Here is a 21,620-nt window from a genome sequence, read left to right as displayed (position 1 = left end):
GAACAGATTAATAGACAATTCAAGTGATACGAATCATTTTTAACTTGTATTCACCAGCACTTACCTAACATAGCTAAGCATTTTTTGATGTATACGTAAAGTCTTCTTAAGTATGTAAGAGGTCATGGCATGTGTGTGTGTGTGTGTGTGTGTGTGTGTGTGTATGTGTGTGTGTGTGCATGTGTGTGTGCATGTTAGGTATAGAGAGGGACAGACAGCAGTCTGGAACTGTGTGTGGGTATTATAGTGTTAGATACACACCATTACTGACAAAAATTCCTAGAGTATAATGACTTTTTAAAAATGCCATTGATCTTGATCTTTATCCAGAGGGAAAGGAAACCAAGTACGTATGTCACATATTACAGTGCACCCATTTCAATATTTTCCCCAAACTTATTTTCTGAAAAGAAAAACAAGTCATTAACGCAATTTAATTGAGTAGGTTATGTTTAGTTCCTGAGTCACTAATTGCTAAAGAAGGATTAGCTAACTATATATAATATAAGAGACTATGTTGAAATGTCATTAGGTTTATGCAAATGTCCACTGACAATGGACGCTGGCTGGAACAGGTCTTTGTGTATGCTTCAGTGAGAAGCAGACTGTGACGGTTGCCAAGAGAAACTCAGCTAAGCCTGTGGACCACAGCTGAACAGCTGGGTAATGCGACCCACGGCGTGCCTCAAAATATATGGTGGTCGTTTATGGTTGAAACTTAAACAGAGAGAGCTACGTTCTTCCCACCATGGTCAGCCTCATTGCTGAATTTACATTACAGCTGGCCTGTCTGCCATCTGTGCACGCAGCCTACTCGGTATCTCTGAGGAATTGAAGAGGCATTATTTGAAGAACTGATTAAATAGGCGGGAAAAAGCAATCCATCATTCATAAGAGGGGGATACGAGACACTCACAATGGAGTCCTATCATGCTTTTGGATTTTTGTTCTCATTTTCTCTTACTTTCATTCTAATCTAATGCCAAGTACAATCAACATTGACCAAGAGGGTAGAATCTACTGACAACACTTTACCATCTAGATGGGAGAAGAATGAATTATCAAGATTCTCTGAGGCTTGCCCTAGCGAGGAGGTAAATGATGTTTCCACCCAGGGGTGCCTTGTTCTTTTATGGTTCCCACTGACCAAATGAATCAGGGCCCAAATGCAATGCAAGATACCACTAACAAAGGGCTACTTGTTGAAATCAGAGCTTCCTGATGTAAGTGATGTTGAATATCTGTAACTGGTTTGTTGAATAAGCTAAACTACTGGAATTGTATAAGGAAGCAGTTTTATTTTCTTCTATCATCCACGCTGTCAGATCTATTCCCTACCCCTGATAACAACATGGGACACACACACACACACACACACACACACACACACCAGTGAGATCTAAATCAAACATTAACCTGATGTTCAATTTAAAGTTTCTTCCCACGTCCTGGAGTAGGCCTGAGACCAGAAATGGGGAAGAAGCGGTGGGATTGTCACCTTTTTCTTTCAGTTTCTTGGATCTATTTTTGCTCCTCTGCTTAGGGCTTCTCTAGAGTCAGAGAGTAGAGAATGGATTTGGAAAAAAGAGACAAAAGCTGTTTTTCTTAGCTTGTGCTCTCAAAAGTCTACACACATGGAAGGCATTCAATTCACATGCATCTCTTTTGCAGGGCGGCTCTGTGGGTTCTGCAGAGGCCCGTTCACCTTAGGAGTCTGCTCAATGGATCCTTTCTTGATGCAGGCAAAACACGGTCTGGCTCGCCTTAGGCCCTGACTCTCCAGTTCAGCTCCACCCCAGACAGTGACCCCTAGCCTTTTGGTTGGAGTAGGTTCAGCAGGCAGAACCTCTGGGGCAGGGTCCTTTCAAGATGACCTCAGCCTTGCTTTCTTTAGATGAAACACAACCCTTTGTTCTTCCCCAAAGTGGAAACAGAGCTTTTCCTACAGTTGCCTTCCCCTTTTTCCACCTACCATTGTGAGCAGCTGCAGACAGCTTTCAGTTAAAATAAGTTGCCATTTCCCATTTTTGCAGCAACACGCAGTAAACCATCCCCAAACACACGCACACTCAGTCTGTTCCAGGGGTTCTCTTAGTGTCTCCACAACTTGATTTGTGGTGGAAAGAAAACACCATGACAATCTCGAATCCTATGAATTTAGAGAAACCTACATCCCTATGGGCAGTTGCAGGAAATGACTACTGGGCCTGTTCAGTGAATTCCCACAAGTCCTACGAGAATGTATTTCATACCTCTCTTCAGAAATGTGGGATTACTTACCTTGCATTTTCTTTAGCTTTATGGCATTTGCTGAAAATCAATGTTAACCAGAATTATCTTGTTCTTGTGACTTGACTAGCAACCAGTATTAAAGTAAATGTGGCCCTGTTGTCATTGCTAACAAGATGACAGTAAGTTTTTAAATCACGGCTCTCATTAGAGACCTTGAGTTTAGAGATTCCTTTTCTCCTACTTATCCATTACTGTTTCAGCAGCAAAGAATGTACTCAGTCACATAAATGAAATTACACTACCACCTAAAGCACATTAAATGGAGGAAAAAGAAGTCCATCAGATAAATCAGTGATCTGGAACAAGGGTTAATTGTCCCTTTTAATTCCTAGGTCCTTTAGTTCCTTTGCTCATCTGGGACTGTTGCTCTATGGTTGTCTTTTTATTTAAATCAAGAAAAAAAAAGAAAGTCACCATGAGCATTATGAGAGTCTGAGAGTCTTCAGATAATTGGTGAGAGAATCACAAAATATAAGGCCTTGATAGCCACTAAAATGATAAAAGCCAAAGAAAGACTTTCTACTAAAACTACTGCTGGAAAAGACTAAGACAAGAGTGAGTCATGTCAAGAAGCAGGAAATTGGTCTAAAATAGTTGAAATTAACATAATCAATAGATGCTATGAAAATTTTTCATACAAGTATATTTTAAAGTATTGGAATCTATATAAACAATGCTTCAGTCCCTGCTCTTAAAAAAAAACGAATATTTTCACCTTCTTTAGTGTTATAACATTTCAGAGCAGCTAACCAGCTTTTTTATTTTTTTTCTCTCTGTTTTATTTTTTGCTTTCTTCCTGATAGGAACTGTATTGTCATGGGGATAGTACATGACATCTCTAATACGGATTTATGCTAGTTATCAATACACCACCATAGTAAACCTCCAAAGGACTACAAAAAAATAAAATTATAATTTTCACAATTATAGAAGAAAGGACAATTTATTAAAATCTGTTTTTAAAAAGGAGAAAAGTATTTTTTACATGCAAGTAATTATTTATATTTTTCTGCCAACTTCCATTAATTCAAGACTATATATATAAGTATATCTGTGTGTATGCATACATATATGTATATATATACATATGTATACATATATACATATAAATATATATACATATATACATATAAATATATATATACAGTTGGTGCAAAAGTAATTGCAGTTTTTGCAATTTTGCAATTTTTTAAACCTTTTAAACTACAATTACTTTTGCGCCAACCTATTATATACATATATATATACACACACACATATATATATATATATATATATATATATATATAAACACTAGAAAAAAGAAGGCCACAAAAGAGGGAAGAAGGTAGTAATTTAGTGGTTGTCTTGACAACAAGAAGCACCTACTGCTCATGATATGTCTTACTGGATGGACATACTATATATATAACTAAAAAGAATATACCACCAACACACAAATGTACACCTTGATTGACCAAATAATCAAATAATCAAAAATTCAAATATTTTCCAATTGACTTTGAGAGATAGAGAAAACAATATGGAGTTTACAAATGTAGCATGAATAATTATAACTAGAGGCATCAAAGTTCCCCTCATCTTACCAGGCTTAGGGACAATGAGCTGTGCACTTGTCTGGGCATTTCCAGCCTCATTTTCAGCCACACACTGATAAAAGCCTTCATCTGACTTTACCACTCCAAGGATTCGTAAGTTGCTGCCTCCCTAGAGAGAAGAAGAAGCAAGGTGAAATATTTTAAAAAGCAAAAAGCTCAAAGTGACAAAATGAACATAAAGAAATTTTAATAAAACTTCACAGAACAAAAAGAGAGGCCAAGAAGATTCCCAGCTTTACAGATATGTCCTATGTCACCCGGGAAATGACATAGATTCTCAATACTCTGCTGCATCCATGTGCATCAATTTAACCTAGTTCTGCAATGAAACAAAATTTACTCATAAAAATACACATCATCCTCAATGTGAAAATGAGCAGTAAACAGAAAACTCTTCTATTAGGTATGGAAGAAACAAAGATTAGAGACAAAAGAACTCTCATTCTTTTACTTGTTATTGAAGGAAGCTCAGGTTTAGCAGCTGCGGGAGGATAAAAAAAAAAGAGAGAGAGAGAGAGAGAAGCAAAAACACTGATCTTTGCAGCTTCTAAAGGGTAAGAAATCTAGGATGGATATTTTTTGGAAGTATTTATTGAGAAATAATGTATCAAAATCCTTTGAAAATTTTAATTGCCTTGACGTGCTCTTTTGGGGGTTGGGGTGATGGTGCATGATAGAGAGTTTATATCCATGTAGTATTACTATATGGCCAAAATGTTTCACCTTCAGTAATCCATAAATTAAATACAACAGTGTTAACTCCTATTTTATATAAATTGAGCCACCATCTTTTTCAAGGATGGATGATAAAATGATCTGGAGATAGCATTTAATTATACTAACTCAGTTTATCTTCAATATTAGTGTAAGAATTAGTTCAGTAAGTGAGACGTGTTAAATCACTTTCCCTGAAGTCATTAAGAGATAAATATTACCTCGTGGGGAATTCTTAATTGTTTTTAGTGTCTTGTAGTCAATTCTCAGCTTAAGTAAAATTCTTAGATAAAGCTGACTAACTTCTAATTAACAATTCTCATATAAGTTACGATTTGTGCTAAATGTTACATGTGCCACAGACAATGGCTCTCAGATTTCTGGAGCTATTGGGAAAATATTTTTAAGCATAATTGAATGTGAATAGGGCTCATACCATACATTTTCTTTTCACCTTAAGAAAAGAAACATTTAAGTAGGTTGGCTGTAATGAGTCATGCTGGGAGAGAGATTATTCAAACTGTAGAAAAATATAAATGTTGCATTTTATCATGCGTCCGTAAAGGCACTCAATAATTTCCCTTATGTGCAAGTAACATATATTTTAGGTGGATACAAGTTGCCCCATGGCAGGTCATTTTTTAATTCAGTGGTAGTGGAAATAGCATTATACTTAAAGAAACTAATAGAGTGGTGTGGCATTCAAAAGTTAATTTTTTTTCCCTTTTTTACTCTATTCCTAACCAATTAAACAAATGCAACCAAAAGTGAAAAATGGTACATGATAATAAAAGTGATAAAGATATGTTTTATGGGTTTATTCCTTAAGAACACTTATATTATGACATAATGCATACACAAAGAGATCATGGAAGTTTCTGAAAGGTGACTGATCGTGGAAGAGGAATGCATCATTGAGAGCCTGTGTAAGGCCCTGGAGAGGGCTTACGTCTAAACCCGCAGGGCACATATGCTCTAGTCTAATTCTTCTGGAAGACCTGGTTTAGGTCTTCTTTGACAGGGTCATGTCTGTATTGCAAACATGAGACATGGACCTAAAATGTCCTTTAGCTGAAAAGTTCTTTGATATTTGGAAAGTACTTTTCATATTCTCATATGTTCATAGATGTGGATTCAGAACCTCTGATGGTAAACTACACCTAACTGAGTTTTCACAGAGCATTTTCAAATGAGTGATGCATTCTGCTGATAACAGTAAAAAGCAATAATGATGACAGGTATTGAACCCTTATTATGTACCAGGACGACAACTCAGTGAATATAATACCATTTTCCCTGTTATCCCCCATAAGGATCGGGACAGAGAGTGTACTAAAACTTTTAGTAGTAACTACAGGAACTATTATTCTTAGCTATAATTCTTTCCAGGGTTCAAAATTACAAAACAATGTCAACTCTGGGTCTCCATGGCTTCTCTACCACTGCCACTATTGCTACCACCATCACCATTGCCTTTTTCTACTCCTAATGTTGGATCAGCTGGTCCTATCTGGAAGGGGGTAGCCAAGGAAAGCTGCCTATCATATCATAAGACTATCGTAATCATAAGAAGCACATTGTGTTGAAACTTTATTATACTAAAGTAAAAGTCACAGAAGAACATACTTCTGGCTTCATATAGTCTAGAACTAGGTTCTAAACTCTGTTCTCCCAAGAACCAGCAATAAGAATGCTTGCAAAGATAGTCTTAGGCCCTCTGTTTTTAATGTGTTTGTTTGTTTAAAACCTTGTCTGTTTAAAAAAAAGGGAGGGGGCTGGACTCTTTGATCATTCTTTTTCAGTTCCGAAATTCTAAGTCTAGAAAATCATTTGCTTTATTAGTACAATTTTCTTAACACATAGAAATTCCCAACAGGAACCTTCTTCACAGGAAAGAAAAACAACTGAAAACGTAGTAAACAATGAATGGGATTGTAAAGCTAATATGAGAAAAGATAATTACCACTATCTGAAAATAATCACTAGGAATGACCACATCTCCATTCTTCATCCAATTCACAGTGGGCACAGGCTTTCCAGAGACTGCACATTCAAACTCAATATCCATGCTTTCATAGGCATAGAGGTTGGAAGGATGATTTAAAAACCATGGCGGAACTGCAAAGACAGAAGAAAAAGTGAGTGGGTGGGGATGTGAACTTGCTTGCTAAGGTCTTCCCTGAGTTAGAAACACTTCTCTAGGATAGAAAGTATTTGTAATTCAAGTAATTCCCTAAACCCTTAGTTTAGTATACAAGAACGACTGCAGAATACATCTATTTTGTTCCCCCCAAAAGCAGTTAAATAGTTGTAATTAATGGTGTGTTGCCACAAGAAAAGAAAGAAAAAACACACTTTTGGAAAAAAAAGGACAAACATTACATACAATAAACATTCTGAATATCCAAGTATTTGTATCCAGTGGACCTTCATGAAGGACACTGAAAAGTACATAAAGCCATGAAAACTATGATAATAAAGTAAACAAAGGGAACCTGATGGACTGAGACATCCCAGAGTATAAGAAAGCTTAGTGTCCCTGTAATTCTAGAGTTTGATTAGGATTTAGTTAATGGGATGAACTCATTGCCTGTTGAAACCGGCTGTAGTGAGAGGGCACAAAAAATGACCGCCATCCTTACTGTGGACAAATTCCTATTGTCCTAGCAATTATAAATTGTAGTGTATTACCATACCGTGTTATTATTTTCTCAGCATGGTATGTGATACACTAATTTAATGTCTTCATTACCATAGTACTAGTTATTCTATGACGTAAATCTGCAATTGAAAAAAAAAATTACAAACATAGCACACCTTCGCTAATGAATACATCTCCCAGGCTTGGTCCCTCAAAAGCCTGCCTAGAGAAGAAATTTTTAAAAACTTAATATTCATCCTCTTCCACTGGGAATCTTAAAGTGATGTCAGATTTGAATATTCATATTGCCTGAGACCCCGGTTAAATTCAAAGTGAAGAAGCAGCCTTGATCTCCTTTTCATATAAGACAGATACACTGTCTGGGTAGCCATGTTTAAAGTTGGCTGTAGTTTTGTCATTGTATTGTTATGCTCAATGAGTAGGAAGTGCTAACTTTTGTTCCCTTTGAGTAATCATCATTTTGCTCTTTCCAACCACCATATGCAAAACTCCCCTGACTTCAAAGTGAATTTATAATCTTTGATAGCCACTGCTTTCTAGTAAAATGAGAGAGCCAGTGGAAAGTGCCTAGGATTCAAGTTCTAGTTTTTATACCGAATGATCTTGGAAATGTTAATCACAATCTCAATCAATTTCTCTCTCTCCCTCCACCTCCCTCCCTTCTTTCCTCCAGTCCCCACCCCTCTTATTTTCCTGATTTTTAACTAAATATTTGGACCTCTAGTACTAAACAACACTTAAATTCTTTCATCTTTCACAGTGGAAAATTGATTTAGGTGACTCAATTTTAAGCTGTGGTGCAGCAATATTCACAGACTAAAGACATGAAAAAACAAACAAACAAACAAACAAAAACAAATACTCTGAGAACTTCTCTAAAGAGAATGTATCCCTATTGTGTATAGGGCTAAATTTATTTATTTATAATTGATAATAATATTAGTATGAGACTTTTTTTTTTATTCCTGGGCCAAATTCACTGACAATGCTCCAAAAGACACCAAAAATATTTCTTGAATGTTCTCAGCAAATATATTAGCTGTCTCTTTTGGAGGAAACATATTAGTTGTCTCATTTGGATTTTGTTCACAATTTTATCACAGATTTTGATCAAGTGGTTATTTACTAGCCAATAGACAATATTCATTGAGAGCTGACCATGCACAATTTGTTAGTCTAAGTACTTTACATTCATCATATTCACAACTCTATGAGGCAGGTGCTATTATTCCACTTTACAAACGAAGAGACTGAGGTGCAAGGTGTTTAAGGAAGTTTCTGCAAATCATACAGCTTGCAGACTGTGGAGCCAGACAGGCTCATTCTCCTGCCAGCATTCTGAATGAATTTGTCATAACCTTCTCTTTTGCCACTTGAAAATTCCAGTGAAAGGATAACTCAGTAATGTTCCAGAGCCTCAGTGATAATGAAGATATGCAATTTAAGTCATTTAAAAAAATGGTGTCTGTTCTTACTCTCCCTTTAAGTCCTTGCCCTTTCCTGTTGCCATGAAAACTGCCTGAGTCTGCCCATCTTTAGTGTTCACTTTCATCAGAATTCCTGGGATCATTAATACCTATATCAGAGTTTTCAAAATTTGGGTGACATCCATTAGTGAATCTTGAAATTACTTTATGGGGTTGAGACCAAACTTTAAATATATATATATATGCAAATATATACATATACATAAATATATATGTGTGTGTATGTTTGTGCATGTGGAGAGAGAGAAAGGGAGAGAAGAGTGAGAGAGAGGGAGAAGGAAAGGGGCGGGGGGTGGGGGGAGAGAGAGAGAGAGAGAGAGAGAGAGAGAGAGAGAGAGAGAGAGAGAGACAATGGTATCACACATCAGCAGAGGGTCTGTATCTCATGTTTTCTGAAAATCTGAAAATACACTGCCTATCTTGGGTAGTTTCACCAGTCATTAGCAGTCTATGTGCTGAGGACAAGGGCAAATGATTTCCCTTCACAGATCAATGCCTAGTGCAGTGCCTCATTCTCAGCACATGCTCAACAAAGACTTGCAATCAATGCTAATAAGAACTCGAGCAATAAAATGTACATTTTCACTCTCTGATGTGGCCATATTGGTGTAAGATGATGAGGAAGAGTTTAAACAATGTCATGGAAACCATGTATCTACAAAATAATATTATTTTATTGTCCTGGAAAATAAAACCTTGAGGAATGATGAGAACACAATAAAGAACAAAGAATGATGTAGCATGGGTATTTGGAGAAAACTTTGGATATCTTGCAGAAATAATTCTTAAAGCTCTTCTTGGAGTGAAAGGAAAGAAAATAGTCATAGAACTTGGGAAAGAGTTTTGAAAATATCTATATAGACCTGGGTTGGATTAGAAATTAGGTAAAAGCTTTGGAATCTTCCTTTTAAATAATGCTACCTAATTTTCTGAACTTATCCTCCACACATCCCTTACACAACATAAGGCTCAGTTTAACAGTCATACATGGCCATTTTCTAATCCCAAATCTTTGTTCATTCTATTTTCTCATCCTGAACTGTTTTTCATTTTATCTTCAGTACAGATATCCTACCTGTCCTTCATAAATCCATTTCTCCAAAAAGGACATCTTGATTTTTTTCTTGTAAAATTTTCCCTCTTAGAAACCCTGTGGTGCTTGTCTTAGCAGGTTTATGGCATTTAACCTGGTTTCTTAGCATAAATTTTTAACTCTTGGGGGTAAGAGGCTCTATCATGTGAACATAAATTCAATACATTGCTTAATATAATTCTGCTCATTATGCTATTCTAAGAGAGTGGACAAAGGAATTTTACTCAATTTTCTTATTATTATTTGATCTCTTTGTCTTTTTTCTGTGATGACCATACAAGGATCTATTCATCCCATTTTACAATTGCTTCCCAGCCTTAAGAACCGAGGTATAATAATCATGTTATACCTTTCACAACTCTGGACTGCTGTATTCCCAATGTAAATTGAAATTGGGACTAAAGAATGAATACGACTTATCAATGGCTATGGATACATGCCTTCAGCATTTTTCTGATCATGGATCCCTGTCTGGAATTACATTTCTCAGATAATATAATTTCTATTTATTCTCTAAGAGACAACTCAAAAACCCCCTGTTTTTTGAAAGTCTTGTCTTTCATGAAGCTGATGATGGATTTTCCTGCTTCTTGTCATGCTCTCTCTCTGTGCCCAATTTTTATACCATTTATTATTATAAGGTGTCTTTCACCTATATCATTATTTACCAACTAGAGTATAACTCTTAAAGATGGGGCCTGAAGTACAACTTTTTCTTTTAATTCACTTTGAATATTACATAGTTCCCCCTCCCTTCCACTCTGGTGGAAGAAATCATTTCACTACTTTAAACTGTTTGTGGAGCAGCAATTTCTTAATAAAAATGAAGTTCCATGAATTTTCAAGTTTATCATATTGTTCTTTTTATGTGGTATGAATCCATTTCAGATAATTATCTAAGAGACACGGACAGTGCTACAATTTCAAGCAAGATATAGATTTTGTTTTACTTTCCCTTTAGATAAAATAAATTTATGACCCGAAATAAGTTACCCATATTTCCATCAGATCTTGGTTTCTCAGGATCTTTTCAAGTACTTATAGTACATATATATATATATAGAGAGAGAGAGAGAGATTTTTTTTTTATTTGGGAGCTGAGGGAAGAAGGAATAATGACTAATAAGCAACAAAAATACAGGCAAAATATAATTCTGTTCCTGAAAGTGCTTATTATACTTAGAAACGACTAATAGATAAGACCTCCCTCTATATTACAATCATTAATGTTGTACAACTAAACCTTAAATTTGGGTAAACATTTTCTCTAAATTTATTTGTTTTTTTCTTAAAGAACTTTCTGTGTTATGACTGATCGCTTGAATTTTGTAGAGTAAAATTTTCTCTGTAATTTCAGCCCCAAAGCTATCACCAACAGCTTAAATAGTATGATGGGTTTTATTGAACATAACAGATGTCTCACAAGTATTTTCAGTATTGTCCCATATTACTCCCTAATTTTATTTAGACTTGGCTTCTAGTCTTTTTACGGTTAGATAAGTTATTTAGCTATTCTTTCCCAGTTATTTAGATATATACTAAGTGTGCGTCAATTTTACAGTATGGCTCTAATACACATCATTAATACTCTCTGTATTACCTTGACTTTGAGAAGATTCTACATTTTAAAGATTTACTACAGCTCTTTGAATTTGCAAACAATGGATGTTTAAAGTCATACGATGGTTTAAATGAACAATAGACAAAACAAATCACTCTCGTGAATGAGGAATAGAATCAAGGAAGAGATTGGTGAGATTTTATTAGGAGTAATATAAAAATTGCATGATTCTTGAGTGGCTACATTTCTACGTTGAGAACAGTGGAGGGCCAGTTAGTTTCCCTGGAAGAGAATTTTTTTCTGCCTCTCCAGGCCCTTAGTTAATTTGTGGTTAATCAGTGGATTTAAGCCAATTAATCTTCTCTTGAATGGAAATATCTGAAGAGACTGACCACACCAAAGGTCTAAAACATATTTACTGCCAAATTGTGCTATCTCTATATTCAAACAAATGGATTCTTTTAAGTTCAGTATCACAATTTTATCAATGGATAATTTTACTTTAAGGAGTCAGAGTTTCATAGATAATCATATTCATGTTACTACAGAGGAAGCCATCTGGCACTGAATAGGTTTAGAGATAACATATCACAGGATAGAAAAGATTCCATATAAATTCAGGCTTCCATGTTAAACATACCTCAACCAAACCCCAGTTCTACAGAATAATAGACTCCTCAATCTATAGATTAGAAATTGCTCATTCACCTCATAGTTCAAATTCTTCCTGCACCAGCTTTTGTTGACTGAGTAGCTTTCAGGTAACTTGATTATTAAATGTATAATCTTCCTTCTCTTTTGCTTTTATTATTTTAATTAAATTTATTGGGGTGACATTGGTTAATGAAATTATATAATCTTCAAGTGTACAATACTATAATATATCATCTGTATATTGCATGGTGTGTTCACCACCCAAAGTCAATCTCCTTCCGTCACCACACATTTGATTCCCTTTACCCGTTTCTACCTCCTTCTCTCCCTCCTTTCCCTCTGGTAACCACTAAACTCTTGTCTGTGTGTGTAAATTTCTGTTTGTGTTCCTTGTTCCTTTGTTGCTTTCAGTTTTATATCCCACATATGAGTGAAGTCATATGGTTCTTGACTTTTTCTGTCTGACTTATTTCGCTTAGCATGATCATCTCAAGATCCACCCATGGCAATACTTCCTAACTCATTTATGAAGTCAACATTACCCTGATACCAAAACCTAGTAAGGATAAAACACTAAAAAGAAAACTACAAAATATTTCTGATGAACAGAGATGTAAAAATTCTAAACAAAGTACTAGTAAATGAAATAAAACAATACATTAAAAAGATTATACATCATGATCAAGTGAGATTCATTCCAGGTATACAAGGATGGTTCAATATATTTAAGTCAATCAATGTGATACCAATGTCACATAAACCAAATAAAGAATAAAACCATATGATCATATCAATAGATGCAATAAAAATACTGGATAACATACAGCATGCATTTATGATTAAAACACTTAATAAATTGGATATAAAAGAAAAGTACCTCGACATAATAAAGGCAATATATGACAAACCCTCAGCTAATATGATTAATGGTGAAAAACTGAAAGCTTTTCCTCTAAGATAAGGAACGAGGTAATGATGACCTCTCTCACCAATATTATTGAACATAGTATTGGAAGTCCTAGCCAGAGCAGTCAGGCAAGAGAAAGAAATCAAAGGGATCCAAATTGGGAATGAAGAAGTCAATTGTCACTTTTTTTTAGATAACATGATTCTTTATATAGAAAACCTTAAAGACTCTACCAAAAAACTACTACAAACAATAAGCAAATACAGTAAACCCCTTGTCTCTTTTTTTGTTTTTTTACCAAGGTGCTGTGTGATATATCTCTGCCCAGTCCATCACTTCCCTCCAGGCCTACTCTTACGTGACAAGTAACTTGATATCTGCTGAATGTTCCTCTCTAGTTTGCTCTTCTCTATATATATACCTGTATACATGTACCTATGTACTCCATAGGACTGGTTATTGAGATCGGCATTTCATTCTCTATTTGAGTTCTCACACATACTTGTCCGTACTATCCTAAAAAAATTAGGTTGGGTTAAGTTGGGTTGTACCCTTAAATGACTAGACTGTATTCCCCATTGGAAAGAAAAGTACACGTGAGTTTTGTTCTAACTATTAATATTGACTGGGGTTCCCATTGTTCAGGAAAAAAAAACATTTTGAAGCTGTAGACTTTATTCTTAGCATTTCAATTCAAAGAAGTATTTCAATCTAGTCTGATAGTAACCATTGAGAGAGAGAGAAAGAGAAAGAGAGAGAGATTGTTTGGGTCCTCTTAACACTGCCAGAATGTGCACTATCTTTTTTTCCTGACATGTTGGTAAGCCTCAGTGGTAAATATATCATTACTGCAAAATTACATGACAGAAAAGCAGGTGACTCAACAGCAACTCATCCCATCGTGGCATCCATCGGAATGTGAATCTACTATGGTATTAACTTCTTAAGTTCAGGGACTGCCTTATCAATCTTTGTGTTTTCAAGGTTGAGCAGGGGATAGTTACTAATAAATACTTATTATATAAACAAGCATGGGTCTAGTTCAGTCTTCATAGGCCAAACCCTTAGCATTCAGTCATTTTCTGGCTACAAATGAGTGACAGCTGTGGAAAAGCTAGGTGAGGAATACATTTAAGACAAAAGGTATACTTTTTTTCCTAAAATTAATTATAATAATGAAATATAGAAGCATTAAACGATAACCTCTTATGCTACCACTGGAAATGATGGCATTTTAATCATCTTAGAAAAAATGGTTTTATTTTCTACACCCCCTTAGTACTTGTTATTGTGAGCACAATATGCTCAAAAGAGATTCCTTCTATTTAAAAATGCTCGTCTACATGCTATGGAGATGAAGAATATCTGATCTTCAACCTTTACTTTATAGTATTTATATATGCTTGGAAACCATTTTAAGTCTCTCCTCACAATTGTCTTCGTGCAGACAAATCATGGCATTAGCTTTCCTCAGTTCCAGCTTTTCTTTAACACACAAAGGGTTGTTTCTTTCTAAATCAGGACTGAGCTTTTCTTTCCTCTCTTTAATTGTGGAGCCTAGGACCAAATTGGGAGAATACTGTTGTGAGGCTCAAACCAATGATAAAAATTATAGGAGAATTATTTCAAAGTCCTCATTCTACTTACACACTGATGTTACTGCCATGTCTTTGGAGACTGGATTTCTGTGGTAGCAAGGACCTTCAGTAGTTATTTGGAACTCTCCAACAATTATTTCTGAGTGTGTGTGTGCACACAGGCACATGCATGCACATGTGTGTAAATATGTATAAACACATATATTTTAAAATATGTATTCATATACATGTATCTTTGTGTTCTATATGTTTCTATGTAAGCTACATAATCACATAGAATACCTATATTTAAAATTCCCATATATAGACACACAAAAATATACATATACCAGAAGGGAAAGAGGGGAGAGGTGGTAGAAGAGGGAAAAGGGGGTCAAATATATGGTGATGGAAGGAGAACTGACTCTGGGTGGTCAATATATAATGCAATATATACGTAATTATTACAGAAATGTACACTTGAAATCTATATAATTTTATTAACCAATGTCACCCCAATAAATTATATATACATATGCAATTTAGAAACATATTTCTGTGTCCAATTTTCAATTTGAGCTGTGGAAGAAATGAAAACACGTTAAGAAAAATAAGATAAAAAAGTTAACTCACATGTGTTGTATAACGACAGAAATAATAACTATATAAAATAACTTATCCGGTTTCTAACACGGTATACGAACAGAAATTTGAGAGCTATTATTTTCTCTCAAATATTTTCTAGTATGCCTTCTTGGTAGTTGATGTAAAAGATGTGGATATTCTAAAAATCTGAACAAAAAAAAGTTTCTGTCATGCATGAGACCTATTTCTGTGTATTGTAAAATGCACATTGAAGAGTTACAGTAAATTACAGTAGGATATTCATTCTTCGAGTTGCTTTTAAGTAGTAGATATTCTATAATGGAATCCTTCAGCACATTGAAATGAAAAGATTCTAACATATAACTAATTTCCTTCCCCAAATACCTAATAAAATAAAAAGTCTCAGTGCATGCGCGCGCGCACACACACACACACACAATTCGACCACAGCAACCAAACAAAGAAAGTACAGTCGATTGAAAAAAAAAAAAAAAATCAAAACAGACATTTCTGGAGTAGAGCAGAAAGGCAAAGTAGGATTTAGTTCTTTGTTTGTTCTTGAACTCCAGAAATTGCCCTGGAGTTTTGGGAAAAGGCTAAGTTTTCTCATTAATACCTCCAAACCTGAGGCAATACAAAACCTATGACTAGCCTTATGTTTTTCCTTTTCCGAGTGAGGAGAAGCTGTAGTGGCTGTTGAAGACACACAGGAGATAAGATGAAGGTCAAGGCTCTTGGGCTACCAATGAAACTTGAGGACAAGCTCCTCTCATGTGACAGGGAACAGGGGACAGCACCAGCCGATACAGCTGGGTGTTTTCAAAGAGGCTGAGTGCTGCTTCAACTGACCTCACTCCCTGACCATTCCTGCTGGGCATTAAAAAATGCGTAAACCTGAAATATCCAGCCTTCAAACAGTGGCCCAAAGGGTCTCAGCAAGGGTGGTAAATAAGTTTAGAGGTGACTTCTACTTTATTAGAGCAAATAGTGTCTGGACAGAGCCACCCATATGTGAGAAAGATAAAAGACATACATGGGAAATAAGGAAATATACAACCAACAATAATGAGAGAGAGAGAGAGAGAGAGAGAGAGAGAGAGAGAGAGAGAGAGAGAGAGAGAGAGAGAGAGAGAGAGAGAGAGAGAGAGAGCACTCAACTCAGAAGAAAATACAAGGGTAAAACAGAAGTAAATTCCTCAAGTTCCTTCACACAAAAAAAATCATTTGACATGAAAATAAATTCCATAAAACTAGAGATCAAAGACTAGATGATAAAACAACAGAATGGAATGAAAAGGGAGGTAGCAGACCTAAGGAAACAAATCAAGGACCGAAACATCATTAGAGAGCCAATACATAAATTAGAAAGCACAAGTCACATAACTGATGCCAGTAAAAATCAAATTACCAACACAGAGGTAACTTGAGATAATCAGTGACTGTAGAGGAAAAAGGCGAAGGAATGAAAGTAATTAGGGCGAAGCTTGCATAGAAAGAGGACAAGAAAAGATGAGCCAACATTAAGACAACTGGCATTTTTGATGTAGAAAGCCCACATGGAAACAGAAGACACATTCAAAGCTAAAATAATAGGAAATCTTCCCTGAAAAATAAATCTACATTTTCACTTTGCAAGATTATACCATGTTCCTGGGAAGCTGAATACATGATTCTTAATAGTGAGACATATCATATTTGAGCTGTTGCATCTGGAGAATAAAGAATTATTTGAATACCCAGACAGGAAAAAAGACATCTGTGAGGGGTAAGGGGGAATTGGATTCCCATATAGTAAAATCCAATGTCAGAAGACACTGGAGCAATACTACCCAAGGATAGTATACATGATCGTTTACATATGTGTAAAGCCACATTCTCATTTGTAAAAGTGCTGAGAAAATATAGCACTTATGAAATAAATCGGACAACAAAATCCAGGCAATTAATAATAGAATCAAAATAAAAAGTTAGGCATCGTGATAAAAGGACTGGTGGAGTACAGAATACCTTCTATACAGTAATACAAGTAAACACAATGGAAATAATGGTTACTGAAGATAATTCAATTGTTATAAATTTGAATAGGATACAACTAGCATTATAACACCAAAATCAGGCGGTGAGGGAATGAGAGGATGAATGAGAATGAGAATTCCTGCTATGAACAGTAGGAATTTCCTCAATTATGCCCTTAAATTAAACATGAACTTAAAAAGATTACAAACAGTATTTATAGCATGATCACATTGTTATAAATGTATTTCTCCCTAATCATCCAATTATTTATGTAGGATGTATGAAATGCTGAGATTTGGTAGATTTTTAATCTACATGGATTATTTTCACAAACTTAATAGAGTGATTTTTCTATAGCAATTTTAAAAAGGCTCTGGAGCAAATATCCTAAGATGTCATAGTGGTTATGGAAATAATGGATATGTCTCTTTTCCTTTTTGGGTATTTTTAAAATTTGCAATGATTAAAAAGATTTTAACTAAAAAACTCTCCTTTCTGGGAAGGCTCACCACTCTAGCTTTAAATAGAAGAACCCACTGGAAATTCTAAGAGTTTGTATAAACAGTACATAGACAAACATAGCAGGTAAACATATTTACCTTCCTTTTCTTTTTCTTTTGTCATACGTTTCTACTTCAGAGAAACTCTTGTTGCTGGTGAGAAGAGCACATAAACCCTTAAGGGAAATGTGAAGGAAAGAGAGACAAGGTTTTCTACCTCAAATTTGGTGAGGGGAGACGGTATACAGGATAGGTGTATATCTGTACAGGGAAAACCACTGTATGAGAAAAAGGAGAGGTGGGGATTCTGACTCCATGTTCTGACTCTACTGTGAGGCAGATTATGGACACTGAGAAACTAACTGAACTTTTCAAAAGTGTTTCTCAAATGAAAATTTATACTGAGCTTCCGTATTGATGTACAGCTGCATGAAAACATTCTCTGCTACAAAAACAAAGAAACTAAACTATCCCCAAGCTTTTTTCCAGCTTTAAAATTCTGAGTCTAACATGTGAGTATACATAAACAGCCCAACGCTGTTCTGCATGAACAATTTGTATAGAGTTGATTTAGGGAGAAAAAAGAAACAAAAACAGAGAAATAAAATTGTCGTTTTGCTTTTTATTCTGCCATTAAAATAATACTAAGCTGGCATTAATGCATCGCTTAACACAATAAATACCAATGTAAGCATCTCATAAAATCAGAAAGTGACTCAAAGACAGGTCAAGGGTAATTAGTTCAACACCTTGCTGCAAAATGACAGTTTTCCTTTCATACTAACACAAATTACTTACTTTTAAGATTACTTACCGACAAAAGTATTTCCAGCATTGATTATATTCCAATTTTGAGACTCTATCTGCCTTTTTTATTCCTGTATTTTGGCTTCAAGAGACCTTAGCTATCACCTTACAGGTAAGACAAATCCTCATGGTAATTTCATTGCTTTACAAGTACGGATTTCAGAAACCATGGAAAAAGTGTGTGTGTGCGTGTGTGTGCGTGCGTGTGTGTGTGTTAAGTTATAGAATCCCACCACATAGACAACTCATTTATCAACTTGAATGGATTCTTGTATAGTAAATGAAAATGGGTTTTGGGGCATTTTGCCTAATATTTAAACATCATGAAGGAATGCTTACAAAATTTGTGTGTCATTCATAGTGATAAGTTGGATTTCAAAATTCAGATTTCATAAAATTAATTTTAGTTGGAAAGAATTGGTATCAAATTTTAAAATGTAATGTATTAAGGGCAAATGATAAAGGCATGCATTAAATTAGAAACATAGCAGTATTTGACAGTAATTTATCAAAAGATATTTAGGGATTTTCATTGACAGCTAAGAATTCCACTCTGAGACCCCTTCCCTGGGTCTTATACTTTAGAGAACCCTACATATCATAAACAAATATAGAGGGAGCCAAAACAATGTATACACATTTTCTTGAAAGGAAAAAACTGTATTAAAATTGTAATACTCAATATATACCGATAACAAAAGATGAATACAAGTCACGTGTATACATTTTTTGGCACCCCCAGTGTATGTGTGTGTGTATGTATGTGTACGTGTGTGTGTGTGTGTGTGTGTGTGTGTGTGTGTGTTTACAAGGACTATCTGGCCACTTTTGTCATTTGGGATCTGGCACTCAGTCATGGCACAGAACAATCTGCAAACCTAAACTTTCTCTCCGGTGACTAATACTCTTCAAACCTCAGGGAAACACTTCTTCATCTCTCAGACACTCAGTAAACACAAGGGCCAACATGAAAGGGTAACTAAGAAGTACTGCATTCTTACATGTTAGTCCTTGCATTTCATGATGAAATCTTACAAACCAAAGTTCACTGGGAAATATTAGGTAGGTGCAAAAGTAATTGCAGTTTTTGCAATTATTTTTAACCTTTTAAACCACAATAACTCTTGCAGCAACCTAATAGATGGAAAGAAAAGCTTAAAGAAATATTCTATGTAATTCTTCAAATATTATAGGATTCTTCCAATCCTTTCTCATTCCTCCAATTATTTGCATAATTTTATTTACCATATGACTTGTCAATTAAAATCAAGCTGGTTAGAAAGCTTATAATCTATTCATTGATTCTGATGAAAAATGTATGTACTTCTCTCAAGCTTCTAAAAAGTCCTTGGTATATTTTCATACTTGCCATTCATATGAGGTCTGAGAATTAAGATAGCAAACTTGTGGTAATGATGTTGCTAACCCTTTTTGTTATCAGAGGGATTATTCATTATGAATTTGTACCAACTGGACAAACAGTTAACCAAGTTTACTATTTGGAAATGCTGAAAAGGCTGTGTGAAAAAGTTAGATGATCTGAACTTTTCACCAACAATTCATGGCTCTTGCATCACGACAATGCACCAGCTCGGAGGGCACTGTCTGTGAGGGAGTTTTTAGCCAGTAAACAAATAACTGTATTGTAACACCCTCCCTCCTGACCTGATCTGGCCCCCAATGACTTCTTTCTTTTCCTGAAGATACAGGAAATATTGAAAGGAAGATGTTTTGATGACATTCAGGACATGAAGTGTAATACGATGACAGCTCTGATGGCCATTCCAGAAAAAGAGTTCGAAAATTGCTTTGAAAGGTGGACTAGATGTGGACATCGCTGCATAGCTTCCCAAAGGGAGTACTTGGAAGGTGACCATAGTGATATTCAGCAATGAGGTGTGTAGCACTTTTTCTAGGATGAACTGCTGATCTTAATTGTCTGACCTTTGCATTTACTTCATGTTTGCTACTCTATATACATTTAATTCCTGTTCATATGAACAGAAGCAGTCATATAAATCAACACAAGTCTTTACTTTGCAACTAACCATGCATATATATACACAGCTGCAAACATATATATTCTATCGCCATTTATTTGCCCTTGAATGCTTTGATATTCATTAAAATGGGTGTAACAAAAAAATGCAACCTGAAATCTGAACATTCTTTCTGCTTTTCTGTACATATATTTTTTCAAGCTGATACAAAATTTCTGCATTGTGGAAAAATAAATCCACCAAGTTACAAGTTACATAAACGATGTTTTTGTTTGTTTGCTTTTGCTTTTTTAATAAACCTGAACTTCAGGTAGAGTAGAAATGCAGGTTGTGAGTACCCTGAGAATAGGACTATGCCTGCTTAGTTATTACTTTATATCCTAAAGCATAATGAGTACTGAATAAGCAGTGATTTGATTTATAAATTGATGGGAGCTATAAAAGATCTTATAGATCTACTTCATCCCTGACATTTTACAGACGAAGAAAGTATTTGTGGTGGCACCCAGGAACATGGATTTTAAACTGCCACCTCTGTGATTTTGATTTGGGGAGTTCTTGGATCACACCACGGTAGTCCACTGGCATTTTTATGACATCACACAGCTCATAAATATCAAAGGCAATATCAGAACCCAAGCTTCCTGAATTCCAATCAATGGCCTTTACTCTTTACCAAACTACTTTTAAAAATACATATCAAGTATGTTATCAATGTATTTTAATGGCCTATACAATCACTTCATGATTCCTGGACAGGGAGGGAAAGATTAATTTTCCCTTTTTTTCCAACTAAGACAGAGACTATCTTGCTTTTGACTTATACAGCAAGCAAACACTCATGGCAGCGCATGGTAGCCCACGGCAGCACACAGCAGCACACAGCAGCACACAGCTGCTCACGCCAACCTCCAGCTGCTGATGGCAGCCCAGCTCCAGGGAGAGCCATTGTTCACAATCTTAGCTGTAGACAGCGCAGCTCACTGGCCCATGTGGGAATTGAACCAGCTACCTCGACGTTAGGAGCACAGCACTCCAACCACCTGAGCCACCAGGCCAGCCCTTCTTGTTCTTTTGAGTCTCTTCCTTGGCATTCTCACCTCCTGAACCTCTCAGCTTTCATCTCTAAATGGATGACCACCGTAC

At 35.6% G+C, this 21,620-nt stretch overlaps 1 protein-coding gene across 1 annotated transcript in view; it reads right to left on the bottom strand.

The window, feature by feature from the left end:
• The window catches only part of DCC (DCC netrin 1 receptor), a 1,038,356-nt gene that overhangs the window by 391,794 nt on the left and 624,942 nt on the right, over positions 1 to 21,620 (bottom strand). The window contains exons 6-7 of the mRNA XM_033087479.1: positions 6,568 to 6,722; positions 3,879 to 3,999 (exon numbers count right to left, since the gene is read on the bottom strand). Coding sequence (XP_032943370.1) covers positions 3,879 to 3,999; positions 6,568 to 6,722 — 276 coding nt within the window. The remainder of the gene's footprint in view (positions 1 to 3,878; positions 4,000 to 6,567; positions 6,723 to 21,620) is intronic.

This window comes from Rhinolophus ferrumequinum, chromosome 19 (assembly GCF_004115265.2).
Source record: "Rhinolophus ferrumequinum isolate MPI-CBG mRhiFer1 chromosome 19, mRhiFer1_v1.p, whole genome shotgun sequence".
Taxonomy (NCBI): domain Eukaryota; kingdom Metazoa; phylum Chordata; class Mammalia; order Chiroptera; family Rhinolophidae; genus Rhinolophus; species Rhinolophus ferrumequinum.
The sequence above is the reverse complement of the archived record's forward strand: the minus strand, read 5'-3'. Positions and strand labels throughout refer to the sequence as shown.